The following is a 14,526-nucleotide window of genomic DNA, read 5'->3' as shown; positions in this document are numbered from 1 at the left end:
CCTGGTTGGCTTTCAGCCTCTGACACCACATCATCTCTGACCTCCTTGCTATCAGACTCTGTGCCAGGTGCACGGGCCTATGGTACCATGCCACAACTTTCTCTCAATCGTCGGGATCCATTACCAGTTGCGCGAGATGCGGATGGGTCACAAAGCCTACCCCTATCCCTACCCTATACCCCACTCTACCCTATACCATATCCTAACTTACCCTAACCTATCTTATCCTATCCTACCCTGCCCTACCCTAGCCTATACCCTACCCTATACCCTACTGCTTTTGACTATAAGATTGTGCAAAGAGATTTTCTTGTTTTTAGTTATGGTATGTAGATTAACGTATTTTAGGTGTCACATGAATTCCTATCATATTAGGAAATCTCCAGCAAATATTATATGTTAGCTTAATTTTTATCAGCATCATGGATTTTAGAAAAAAAAAGACAGTAAACAGTCATTGTTCAATTGTACTACAAAATATGAAACAATTCTAGCATCTTATGATTACTACAATTATCTAGTGGAAACTAATGCATAGCCAATTAAAAATTATATAAGCATCATGTTTACTAATTCCAGATATCTTTATTTTAGTTTAATTATAATTAAAATGTACATTCTTAAACTTTAATTTAAAGTTCATATATACACTGCTCAAAAAAACCCAAAAGGAACACAATATACACAATATAACTCCAAGTAAATCAAACTTCTGTGAAATCAAACTGTCCATTTAGGAAGCAACACTGATTGACAATCATTTTCACATGCTGTTGTGCACATTCAACTTTGTACAGAACAAAGTATTCAATGAGAATATTCATTCAGATCTAGGATGTGTTATTTGAGTGTTCCCTTTATTTTTTGAGTCGTATATTTAAAAAGTAGATATTGTATTTGTCAAGGAATTATTTTTTAAAATGGGAAAAATCCCATCAACATGGTTTACTTGAAATTTCAAACAAAAATCTTAATAAGGCATTTTCTTTCTATTAAAGTCAGTTTCTGAGTTCAGAACACATTTGGCTGTTAGCTCATGAAAACTGACTGCAGTGCAGTCTTTTTTGCTATGAGTCTCTAGATATAAATTCAATTATTGTTTAATTGTCCAAAATGATGTTTTTCCAATTAAATGCAATATTGGCTCCGTGAGTTAACATTTCAACTGGTGGATTAACCATCTGCCACCTTTTCTCCTCTTTCATCTTTCTGCAGAAACACATGGCCAGAGATGGTACCTAATAAAATAGAAAATTCAAGAGGTGCATGAGAAGGGATCCAATAATTTGAAGAGAAACAAAAAGAAACATGGCAACATGTGATAGTTGGCAGAATTTCCTGCTGGCAAAGAGATACAGGGGAGCCACCATTGGCGGGTGACTCATTTACGGAAAGGTGATTTCACGTGAGGCAGCGAGATGAATCAGGAACCTATGTCAGCAACATAAAGCAGGTCTGATCTTATACACTAGTCTCCTTGGTTTATTTTCATATGCAGTACTGTATTAAAGATGCTACTAGTCAGCTTATTTTGTTTCTACCCTTTCAACAAAAGGGACTTTGTTTTACTCCAGAAATTGCCAAGTGTAACGCCTGATATTTCCTAAAAGGTAAGATAAGACATCACAAGAAACGCTCTACCTAAAATCCTTGGAATTTCTACCCAGGATGGGTAGACACCTCAATCTGGTGCAAAGCAGTTGTTCATGTTTTGAAAAATAAACAGATACACTAAAGTTCTCTTAGCCCTGGTTAAAGCACCAAGCTAGAAAGCAAGAGATATTTAATTCAAGTCCTGCCTTAGCCATAAAAAGCCAGCTAGGTGACCATGGGCTAGTCCTTCTCTCTCAGCCCAACCCATCTGACTGGGTTGTTGTGGAGGAGAAAACAGGAGAAGGAAGGTGGGTTAGATATGACCCCCCACCCAGAGTTATTTATAAAAATAATAAAGTTGGGAGAGAAATAAATATGAACCTTTAGATTCCACAGGTATTAAGACTAGGAATGATGCAGACTCTAATAGTTCAAAACCTTCGAATGGTGCCTGTTGTGGTTAGCTCTGACCCAGCTCCTGCCCCAAGGACTGTGGATGTGGGGGAGACATCCACATGCTGCAGGCCTGTTTTGCCCCCTGTGGAATCTGCTGATGAAGGCTCCTCTGACCAAGAAGACATGAGTGACAGGGAGGAGGGGAGTGTGGCAGACAGCTCAGAAGGAGATCAATTATCTAGCTCCTCCTTGGATTCAGAACAAGAGTTAATGATACAGCCACGCATGCGGAGAGCGATGCATAGGCAACAACAACTGAGAGATTATTATCAAAGAAAATGAGGCCACCTGTGGTTGGGTGGGGCTGTGCAGCCTGTGGGTTTGGCCATTGTGGAGGATTATCTGATCGTTGTTTCACGACTGCTTTACTGACTTTGACCTTTTGTGTGCTGATTTTCCCCCGCTTTGAAACTAAACCAGGGCAAAGTGTGTTTCACTTTGTGAAAGAAGGAGGACTGTGAATTGCCTCACAGCTGCAAGCTAAGTATCACAGAACTGATAAGGGACTTGTATAAATTACCAGTTTGTTTGGAGACGAGTGCTCTTTGCTATACCAAAAGAGGGCTTAGGTTAAGTGAATTTTCATTATAAAGAACATTGTGTGTCTGAAATTTGTACCTGTAAATTTTTGGGAGGAGTCTACCAGAGAGCCCGACAGAACAGTGCCTAGTTGATGAAATCTGAACCATAGATATAAAAAGAATTAACTGACAATGTTAAATTATGAAGAACCAAGAAAAAGGCAAAACTCAATAAAGCAGTTATAATGGCCTAATGGTCTTACCCTTTGAACAAACTTAGCAAATTCACTCTTTTCCCTGGGAGGCAGACCCAATAATGGCCGAGGGAGGGAATCCAGAGATGAGCAATGAGCAATAATCAGAATGGTGCCTGTAGACAGAAATGGGATTTCTTGAAGTGTCGTGTTAAGGTACTGGATCTTCTAGACCTGATTTCTCAAATCTGTGGTTTAGAAAAATATTGGGTGCCTTGGCTAGACATTTTTTGAAGTCTCTTATTCTAATACATTTACACCATTTTAGCAACTGTGGGTCATATATATTTTTCAATGGCTGCAGGTTTTAATAGTGCAGTACCAGCCCCCACTCAGCAGGCTGGACTAGGAAATCAACTCAAGGAAGGCTAAACTACTCTTCTTCAAATTGGCTGTAAAAGCAGAATCTTGCAAGTCTGATTGTGTTGCATCTCATTCCTTTCTTAGTGCAGGACTGTCAAACTTGCGGCCACATGCCAGATGGGTCATGCACTGGCCATGCCCATGTGCTCAGTTTAGTGAAGGGGAAAAAGTGATATATCGTGGAACGATGACTTGAGTCTGACACCCCTGCTCTAATGAATCAGAGCAAATGAATTCTGCCTGGGCTAACCTTTGAATGTTACCTTATTCTAGACTTTAAAAATGCTATGGCTTAATGGAGCATGTGAAAACTTGGAGGATTTTAACTCCTTTCTTTGTTGTTCTTATTTTCTTTTTTCATAGTTATAGATATGTCAAGCTTATCATTCTAGCATTTTTTTCAATTTTTTTCTGTTTCCTGACGGAGGAAAACAAAGTGCTATTATTGGGGGACACCAAATTTTGGTGGTGCTCAAAATTGAGCCACAGGAAGTCAGTTGCCTACCCCAACAGAGGAGAATTTTCTACAGCAAAGGTTTGTTTGCATTTTATTCACTGACTGACAAATAATGAAGGTTTACCTTCTGATGAACAAGTTTCAGTAATCTGTTTTATACTTGAAGAGCATCTGTTAATATAGTCCTCATAGCTTTCAGATGGCATCAAAGAAGAAGAAGAAAAATGACATCTGTTAACAAAACAATCCACTTGGTTAAAATCTGACTTATTGCAGGAATGGATAATTGGAATCGTTGGCCAGTTAGCAATTTTTTAAAGAGCTGCTGGTAGAAAGAGACAGACACACACAGAGAGAAACTGATTGTGCTCTTTTTACACATTGCAAAAAGAATCAGAACACAAAATACAAGCTTGGAAGACATGACCTTTTAGATGACCCTCACTCTGTCAAGGACCTTGGAGTGGTCATGTCTAATGACCTAAGAGCCAAAGACCACTGTAACAACATTGCCAAAAAGACACTAAGAGTGGTTAATCTAATCTTGCATAGCTTCTTCTCTGGCAATATTACACTGCTAACCAGAGCATACAAAACATTTGCTAGACCAATTCTCGAATACAGCTCACCTGTTTGGAACCCACACCACATATCGGACATTAATACAATTGAGAGAGTTCAGAAATATTTCACAAAAAGAGTCCTCCACTCCTGTACTTGCAACAGAATACCTTATTCCAGGAAATAAGACTTCAGCAACAGAGTGATCAATGCCTGGACTGCACTAAAAACTCTGTGGTTTCTTCCCCAGACCCCAAAAACTTTAACTTATATTGTCTGCAGTTGACCTCACCCCATTCCTAAAAGGTCTGTAAGGGGGCATGCATAAGTGCACCATTGTGTCTACCGTCCCTGCCTTACTGACTTATGGTCCAAATTTACCTGCACTTACTATGCTTTTGTTTATGTTTATACCAATACCTGCTATCTTGTACATGTTTTGACAAATAAATAAATAAAATAAGGTAAAATAAGAAGAAATAAATTGTGCTACTGAGATCCTGTGGGATTTGCTTTCTGAAAATTAGTAGCACAACTCTCTGCCATTTCAGGAGAGTACAGATGTTTGTCTCACTATAAGAATATTTTTTAAATAAATTTTAATCTCCTTCTGAATCCCCATGCTATTCTCTTATACAATCTGGTTTTGATTTATTTTGGATCATCACTCATCCATTAGGGGGGCAAAATTTATATCCTTCCACTCCACCCATAAAACAACACATGTTCTTTGCTTGCAGCAATTATTACATTTGGATCATTTGAATACTGTTGCTGAGCTCTCATTATGGCTTGTAAAGTCATCCTAGCTTAAGAACCATGGCTAAACTTAACTTTTACCTTAGGCCCTTGTTTCAACTAGAAGAACAAAGAAGTACCAGGGATGGGGGGGGGGGAATGGGGAATATAGATTTGGTATATTATATTGCATTAAATTAACATTCAACTACTTTCATTTTAAAAACAGTTAATATTCTCTCGTGACTTCTAATGACAAAGACTTCAAGTGTAGTTGAAATCTCTGTCATTATTACTGTTTTTTCTAACTTGAAAGTTCTATAATCTGGTTCAGAAGGATATTCTCTAGGTCTTTTGCCTGGATTGTTCACATACTCTACAAATATATATTTATTTCTTCCTTATATTCTTACTCAAATGCTCCAACTACACCTTTTGTAATCATAACCCTGAACCTCAAAAAATATGTGCACTTCCTTCATATATAAAGCTACTCTTTCACCTCTTTTATCCACTCTATTCCTTACTTTTCGTTCATGGGATTGATCCTATAAGATTTCAACTATATCTAGTAAACCAAACGCGCTGCCCTACATTAAGATTTCAAGCCATTCCTGATATAACTCGACCTGTTCTTTATTATTCTTTACATGTTCATTATTAAGTACCTCCACACTCTGCATATGCCTCCTAGTTCCATTCTGAGTATTTGATGTCACATTATTTTCAGAACTTTCTTCTCCCATCCCCAAGAATTCAGTCTAAAATCCATTAGATCGCTTTGCAAATCAACTTCCAAACATGCTTTTTCTCTTCTTGTGAGGTGTAGTCTATCACTTTGGTACCTCACCTCTTGCAGCAACTGCCATATCAGAAAGGGTTCTAGGATCGAAGGACATGAACCATTCTAATTGGCATCTTCTGAGAATCCATTTGTTCAGTTCTAATATTTTCTCTCCTGCTTGGTCAAAAGGAGTAAAAAAAACCACTGTATCACCTATCACTCTTCTGCCCAGAGCTTCATAGCAATATCTTCAAGTGTATTTGTTTCCAAATGGATCAGTAGAAAGAAATATTTGATGACTTGGAATCTTTTTGATACACTCCAAATTGTCTGTTCCAGGAAGAAACCCTTCCGAGTAAGGAGTCTCCAATTATTGCCATCCATTAATCCCTATTTTGGGTTTAGGGCAGGAATCCTACCCTTTTCAAGCTTAGTTTTGTCAGTCCCTGAGGTCCATGGCAGCTGCTCTTTATCCATGCATCAACAGAGAAGTCCTTAAAATTATTCTGAACCTCCAAAGTGTAAGATCACTTCCTGACAATTTTGGATCTTTCTGTCATATTCCTCCATTCCTTTCACTTCTTCTATCTTCCTGGAGGTGTCTTGGTGTTCTTGTTTATATAGAAGTACTCCATGTATATTCCTATAATTCTCCATCTTCCTTGTTGAGCTAGAAGGTAATTGCCTTTAGCCTCTTCACTCTATCTCCAGAGCAACAATGTATACAACATTTATAGTTATATACAAGTATAGTTCTTGGCTTCAGGAAGGTCACAAAAGCATTTTCTTCCATCTCTATGCTTCTCTGATAAACAACAAGAAAATAGATTCCTCGCCCTTGATCTCTCTTGCCAAATAGCTATTGAGCAAAAGCACGAGCAGCATGTAAACAATTAACACACACTTTTGCTCTACCAAACATTATTGTAATACTTAAAACTGAATATTTATAGATATTTGGGGGGGGGGGGCATTGAATATGTGACTGCTGTAGGATTTAGTATATAGATGTTTTAAAGAAACAATGTGAAACCTTCCATTATTGGTTGCAATAATGAGAAATATTTATTCACTGAAATCTGTATATGCTTTGGAAAGAAATATCCAATTGGTACATTTTTTTAAAAACTACAAATGAAATAGAAGTATAATTTTAATGTCATATGTAAATTTGGCACTGGATTTTCAATGCTAATGACAAATTTGAAGAGAAGGTAACAGCATTTTCAACTATATCCTGTCTATTTCACACCCCTTATATAGTTTCAGAAGATCTAAATATTATTGCAGAAAACATTTCGGGTGGTATCATTGTTAAAATATGATTTTGACCAAAATAAAAGCAAAATGAGGCTGCTAACAACCTCGCTGAGAAACGTACTTCATTGCAAAAGTTGTCTTTTCCTTTGAAATGCATGCTTAAACCAACAAAACCTCAAGTCAGTTCTGTCACCTAAGCAATTTTCACAATTTCAGCATCAATATGAAAGCGATTTCAAAATCTGAAATGTATTTTGCTGTAATCAGTCAACGGCTAACATTACTTCCTGTTCTGTTTGTGGGTTTACAAATGCTAAAAAATTGTTCTGAACTACAGAACTAAGTTGTTTGGAAAATAAGGAAACTATGACTAGCAAATAATTTCTGGCTGGAATAAGTCCATATCAACATATATGATAATGAGTTATTATTTATTTGAAAGTGTCTTAAAAATAGAATCTAAGTTGTGTTGGTTTTAACTTAAAAAACCTTGTTGCATTGTTCAGTGTGGTCTTGGTTTTACTCCCAAAGTTGCTTCTTAATTTTTTTTTAACAGAATGACTACCCAAAATAGCATAATAGCTTTGTATGCCCCAATGAGTATTATTGGTACATGCCATTTTAAAATTAAACTTTGATTTATGAATAATGCCATTCGTTCCTTTGCACAAAGCAATTACTTACTTATAGAAATCATTGGCACTGCTGTTTACCAGGAAGACATTGCATTCGCTATTGGAATAAAAACTGTATGCATAGGAGTAGCATATACTGTATAAACTCCAGAATCTAAGATTTTGAGAGTTCAGATCAAATGTGTTTTTCACATGGCATCTGTTTTTAACTAAAACCAGTGCAATGCTTTCAAGAAACATGTAAGTAAGATATAAAACAAAGTTGTTTAACATTTTACCCCTAATCTTTAGTGCATAGAAACTAGGGATAATTCTGTCATTACCTTCTGTACCAAAACACGCAATCAGCAAAACCAGACTGGATTCAACTTCTAATCAATGTTGTAATTATGACTGGTCAGGGCATAAAACTAGTAAAATCTACTAAGGCGGCTCCCAGTTACTGACCATTAATGGCAGCTGATTAGAAGATTAGCAGGGCATCATTGTGCTAGAGGGTGGTGAGGATAAGCCAAGAGATTGCATCTAAAGTTAGATGTAAGTTTTAGCTATTTGGATTTGTAACGCACCACAAGTAAAGTGACCCCACCCTGATTAGTTTTATTTGACAAGACTTCCATAACCATGGGTGAGTAATTTCCCTTTAGTTACTCCCTATTACATTGACATAGTCAGCATATATATATGCTCATATATAAACTGAATAAACAAATTCTCACAGCCAACCCCCACTCAGTAAAAGACCTTGGAATACTAATATCAAATGATCTAATTGCCAAAGCCCACTGCAACAATATCACCAAAAAGGCTTCTAGAGTTGTTAACCTGATCCTACGCAGCTTCTGCTCTGGCAATATCACACTACTCACCAGAGCCTACAAAACTTTTGCCAGACCCATCCTTGAATACAGTTCATCTGTCTGGAACCCATACCACATTTTGGACATCAACACCCTTGAAAATGTGCAAAGATACTTCACCAGAAGAGCCATTCACTCCTCCACTTGAAACAGAATACCCTACGAAAGCAGACTATCAATCTTAGGACTAGAAAGCTTAGAACTACGACGCCTAAAACACGATCTAAGTATTGCCCACAAGATCATATGCTGCAACGTTCTACCTGTCAGTGACTACTTCAGCTTCAATCACAACATCACAAGAGCACACAACAGATTCAAACTTAATATTAACCGCTCCAAACTTGACTGCAAAAAATATGACTTTATCAACCGAGTTGTCGAAGCATGGAACTTATTACCTGACTCAGTAGTGTCAACCCCTAACCCCCAACATTTCTCCCTTAGACTATCCACGATTGACCTCTCGAGGTTCCTTAGAGGTCAGTAAGAGGCGTGCATAAATGCACCAGTGTGCCTTCCGTCCCCTGTCCAAGATAATTCCTTTATCTCCTTTATCTTTTCTTCCTTTCAAATATGTTCACCTATACTTTTGTATCTTTTCTTCTATTCTTTTCTTTATTTATATTACTACATATCTATTCTCTTCAATGTGTATTATGTATTTAAATAAGTAAATAAATAAATAAGTAAATAAGTAAGTAAATATACAAAACATATTATGAATGGCAACACCTACTTGTATGTGGTATCTATGCTGTAACCAAGCTCATCCAGTTCTTCCTCTGAGGTAAAAGTGGGAGCCATGGTGCTTGCCCCCCACTTAGTCCATTCAAACAGTCCAGGTTCTACCCGAATTTTAGCTTTCTGTTCCGTCCGAAGCCCTGTAATTGGAAAACATTAAAAATAATAATGAACACCACTCTTCAGATCTGACTCCTTCATTCAATAGATATCTAGGGTTTTTTAGTTTATAAATTCATTTTTCTTAAAAAAAAGTACAAAGTAAACAGATAAAATCTAAGAAGGAAAGAAAATCATAGAGGAGTATGATACTTAAAAGGTGTAGATTTGACCTAAAATGGATAAAGTAAGATAAAGTAAGATGCTTTTGAAAGTTCCCTTTTACTCAGAAGGGCAGAGGAAATTACAATAACTACTTAAAAGGGATATACCTCTGTCCCCTACTCGTCCCCCAATAAAAGTAAAAGGGGGAAATTACAAATTACATTGAAATTAATTACAATGATTAGGAGGAAAAATATTTAAACAAGGTATGAGGAATACTCTTTTGATAAGCTGCTTTTATTGGCAGCCATATTATTGAACCGGTAATGTGAATTTCTTGTCTAAACCAGGGAAATAATTTCCTTAAATTCCAATCCTTTGAATCCCAACATGAATTTACCTTTGGAGATGACTAGTGATGGGCGAACCCAACGGTGTTCGGGTTCGGCAAGTTCAGACGAACTTTATGCAAAATTCAGCCGAACCCAAACCAAACCCGAACCTGAACGGGGAATCCCTCCCATGAAGAGATTCCGGGGGCAGAGCTTTGACATCACTGGCAGGTTGCTAAGGACACCAAGGTGATCACTTCCTGGATTCCATGGAATCCAGGAAGTGATCACCTTGGCGTCCTTAGCAACCTGCCGCTGACGTCAAAGCTCCGAACGCCGAACACGACCCCGAACTTTGCCCGAAGTTTGAAAAAAATACCGAACACTGCAAAATTTGGTACAAACCCAAATTGTGCGGGTTCGGTTCACCCATCACTAGAGATGACTGGGATGGTAGTACTTAAATTAGGCTAGGTTGGCGGGGAGAAAGTAAGAATAGAATAGAATAGGATTTTATTGGCCAAGTGTGATTGGATACACAAGGAATTTGTCTTGGTGCAGATGCTCTCAGTGTACATAAAAGAAAAAGATACATTTGTCAAGAAACATGTGGTACAACACTTAATAATTGTCATAGGGATCAAATAAGCAATGAAGAAACAATCAATATTAATAAAAATCTTAGGATACAAGCAACAAGTTACAGTCATACAGTCCTAAGTGGGAGGAAAAGCATGATAGAAATGATGAGAAAAACCAGTATAATAGAAGTGCAGATTTAGTAAAAAGTCTGACAGTGTTGAAGGAATTATTTGTTTAGTAAAGTGATGGCATTCGGGAAAAAACTATTCTTGTGTCTAGTTGTCTTGGTGTGCAGTGCTCTGTAGTGACGTTTTGAGGGTAGGAGTTTATGTCCAGGATGCGATTGGTCAGTAAATATTTTCCCCGCCCTCTTTTTGACTTGTGCAGTATACAGGTCCTCAATGGAAGGCGGGTTGGAAGGAATTGTTTTTCTGCAGTTCTGATTATCCTGTGAAGTCTGTGTCGGTCCTGTTGGATTGCAGAACCAAACCAGACAGTTATAGAGGTGCAGATGACAGACTCAATGATTCCTCTGTAGAACTGTATCAGCAGCTCTTTGGGCAGTTTGAGCTTCCTGAGTTGGTGCAGAAAGAACATTCTTTGTTGTGCTTTTTTGATGATGTTTTTGATGCTAGGTGACCATTTTAGGTCTTGAGATATGTTAGAACCTAGAAATTTGAAGGTCTCTACTGTTGATACTGTGTTGTCTAGTATTGTGAGAGGTGGAAGGGTGGAAGGGTTTCTCCTAAAGTATATCACCATTTCTACGGTTTTGAGTGTGTTCAGTTCTAGATTGTTCTGGTCACACCACAAGGATAGCTGTTCAACTTCCCATCTGAATGCGGATTCATCATTGTCTCGAATGTGTTATATCTGTTGTATCATCTGCAAACTTCAGTAGTTTAACAGATGGATCATTTGAGATGCAGTCATTAGTGTATAGAGAGAAGAGAACATAAGCGCACTAGAGTGCCTTCCATCCCCTGTCCTATAGTCTCTCTTATATCTCATATTTCTTCTCTACTATATCCTCTATAACCTTCATTGTGTATTATTGTGTATTGGACAAAATAAATAAATAAAAAATAAAGTGGTGAGAGTACACAGCCTTGGGGGGTACCTGTGCTAATTGTACATGTATCTGATGTGATTTTTTCCTAGCTTCACATGCTGCTTCCTGTCTGTTAGGAAGTTTGTGATCCACTTACAAGTGTGTTCAGGTACTGCTAGCTGATTTAGTTTGGTTAAGAGAATGTCCGGTATGATGGTATTGAATGCTGAACTGAAGTCTACAAAGAGACCCTAGCATAGGTCATTGGAGATTCAAGATGTTGAAGGATGTAGTGTAGAGCCATATTTACAGCATCATCTGTTGATCTATTTGCTCGGTATGCAAATTGCAGGGGGTCTAACAGTGGATCCGTGATGATTTTCAAGTGGAACATCACTAGCCTTTCAAAGGTTTTCATAACTACAGATGTTAGAACAACTGGTCTGTAGTCATTCAGTTCCTTGATGGAGGGCTTCTTCGGCACTGGGATGATAGTCAAGCATTTGAAGCAGAAAGGAACATAGCACAAGTAAGTTATCTTATAGTAACAGAAACAGAAAATTGGTAGAGCAGTACATCTGGGCTACTGTTCGTATTGGGAAGATTTACCTTCTAATAGATGATAAGCAGTTTGAATACAGTGTAATGCTGGAGAAGAGTATACACAGCCAACAGTCACTTCTTTTTCCAGCAAAGCTTCTCCTATTAGTAGAAAATATTAATTTTTCTGTTTTCCCCCACACAAAAAGGGAATGGGTACAAATCAATACATTCATGAATATCAGTTGAAATTGTTTCAAACAATCAAACTGAGAACATTTAATTGAGTTCTATACAGTTTTAATGTGGTCTCTTAGTGGATCCCATCCTCTTCTTATATACAGTATAAACACCCTGATTCCTACTAACACATACCCACAACCCCTTTCAAAATGAAAATAAGCTATTAGAGTCTTCATGATAATTTGGCTTTAATAAGTAGATCATTAAATTGTACAATGCAAAAAAGGAGTACCAATTCATACTTAGGACTACGCAAAATGAGTTTGACATAAAATGATGATTCCTTTACATTGTTTCTAAGGATGCTCCTAATGCTGTTCAAGCATTGTTCTCCCATAGCTAACTAAATATAGTATTCAAATACATTTCCCCAAAATATAATGACTTTTATGACCAAGTCTTTTCTCAAGACTTAATGTCAGGTGCATCCAGTTTAAAGAGACTTACAATTATGATGCTTGTGTTTAAAAAATAAATTTGGATGTAAATTTGTATGGGTGTTATATCAAGAAAAGCCAAATAATAATTTCTGAGATTTTAAAACACCTCATTTTTCTTTCTCAGCTGCTGATTAATATACTAAAAAGCTTACCAGTGAGTCTAGATTGAAATGTGCCACAACATGATAAAGGAGGATCATATTTATAGCGTTTGATATAATCATCTTGATTTGGTAAACTGGAGGGGAAATTGAGGTCTCGTCGATAATATTTTCCTGAAACAAGATGACATTAACCTTATTTAAGAGCCGTGGTGGCACAGTGATTAGAGTGCAGTAATGCAAGCTACTTCTGCTGATTACCAGCTGCCAACAATTTGACAGATCAAATCTCACTAGGCTTAAGGTTGACTCAGCCTTCCAGTCTTCTGAGTTGGTTAAAATGAGGACCCAGATTGTTGGGGGCAATATGCTGCTTCTGTAAATCGTTTAGAGAGGGCTGTGAAGCACTGTAATATAAGTCTAAGTGCTATTGCTATTGTTATTTAAACTATCATGAAAATCTCCTGGTGAGTGGATGTTTGTTAATTTACATGAAAATCATTTTAAATCCCCACTACATTTGGGAACTGATGGGAAGTTCATGTCTCTTCTTTCAATGTAATACAAAATAGATGAGTCATAGTTCTTTTGTCTGTTTCTGTTCATTTAATCCACTGCTTTAGATCGCACCTGCAATATCGGATCTCTAAACCTTTACTTACCATCTGGTCCAAAGCATTGCTGTATCCAAGATTTCCCAAACACCTGGTCTACTCTTTCTCCATGGCAAATTACCAACATGTCTCTCTGGGTTGTGGGTTGTGTTGATAACTGAAAAAAATTACAACTCTGCTTATTTAAATTATTAAAAGATTAAAAGTTCAGATGAACAAAAGCGAATTTATATAGCAACTAAATTGATGAGATCTGATCAGTCTTTTTCAACATTCATAACTTTGCTGGTTGGCGAATTTGCAGAGTTGAAATTCACACATCTTAAAGTTACCAAAGTTGAAGAATACTGCATTTGATTGTGCTATCAGTTTTATATTTATGCAATGAACTTGTGACACTCAGAACAGTGTGGATAATGTAGCATGTTTGATGAAGTAAAAACATTTGCTTGAATAAAGTCTATCAATAATAGCCTTCTGTATGAAAAAAAAATGTTGTTATGAGAAACTCATGAGTAGAATGTGATGTTTGGTTGTAGCCTCTATACAGGGGCATCTATAGCAGGCTACAAAGGAGAGCAAATGAAGAAGCAAGCCTCATAGCATTGCAATATTTGGTTGCAAAGGGCAACTATTCTTTGCTACAGATCTTCAGTGGCTACAGAAGATTTAGGTAATATGTCACATAATTATTGAATATTTAAACATTCACTCACTATAATTAAACTGTTAAGAATACAGTCTAGATCAGTGATGGTGAATCTTCTTTCCTTGGGTGCCAAAAGAGTATGTAAGTGCACTATTGCGCATGTGCAAGTGCCCACACCCAAAATTCAATGCCTGGGGAATGTGAAAACAGCTTCCCCTTCCTCCTGGAGACTCTCTGGAGGCCAGAAATGGCCTGCTTCCCAACTTCAGGTGGGCCCAGTAGACTTGTGTTTCGCCCTCCCCAGGCTCCAAAGGCTTCCCTGAAGCTGAAGGAAGGTAAAAAATGCCCTTTCCCATCCCCCCAGAGGCTCTCTGGAAGCCAAAAATGCCCTCCTAGAGCTTCTGTGCAGGCCAAAAATCAGCTGGCTGGCACACCCATGTACATTGGAGTTGAGCTAGGGCAATGGCTTGCGTGCTAGCAGTTA

At 37.6% G+C, this 14,526-nt stretch overlaps 1 protein-coding gene across 1 annotated transcript in view; it reads right to left on the bottom strand.

The window, feature by feature from the left end:
* Positions 1–570: 570 nt before the first annotated feature.
* The window catches only part of UBASH3A (ubiquitin associated and SH3 domain containing A), a 31,299-nt gene continuing 17,343 nt past the window's right edge, over positions 571–14,526 (bottom strand). The window contains exons 8-14 of the mRNA XM_070750478.1: positions 13,442–13,550; positions 12,831–12,953; positions 12,065–12,157; positions 9,222–9,366; positions 3,769–3,875; positions 2,834–2,940; positions 571–1,238 (exon numbers count right to left, since the gene is read on the bottom strand). Coding sequence (XP_070606579.1) covers positions 1,101–1,238; positions 2,834–2,940; positions 3,769–3,875; positions 9,222–9,366; positions 12,065–12,157; positions 12,831–12,953; positions 13,442–13,550 — 822 coding nt within the window. The 3' untranslated portion in view covers positions 571–1,100. The remainder of the gene's footprint in view (positions 1,239–2,833; positions 2,941–3,768; positions 3,876–9,221; positions 9,367–12,064; positions 12,158–12,830; positions 12,954–13,441; positions 13,551–14,526) is intronic.

Source organism: Erythrolamprus reginae, chromosome 4, assembly GCF_031021105.1.
Source record: "Erythrolamprus reginae isolate rEryReg1 chromosome 4, rEryReg1.hap1, whole genome shotgun sequence".
NCBI classification, from domain to species: Eukaryota; Metazoa; Chordata; class Lepidosauria; order Squamata; family Dipsadidae; genus Erythrolamprus; species Erythrolamprus reginae.
Note: the sequence above shows the minus strand (reverse complement) of the source record. Positions and strands in the feature narration are given on the sequence as shown.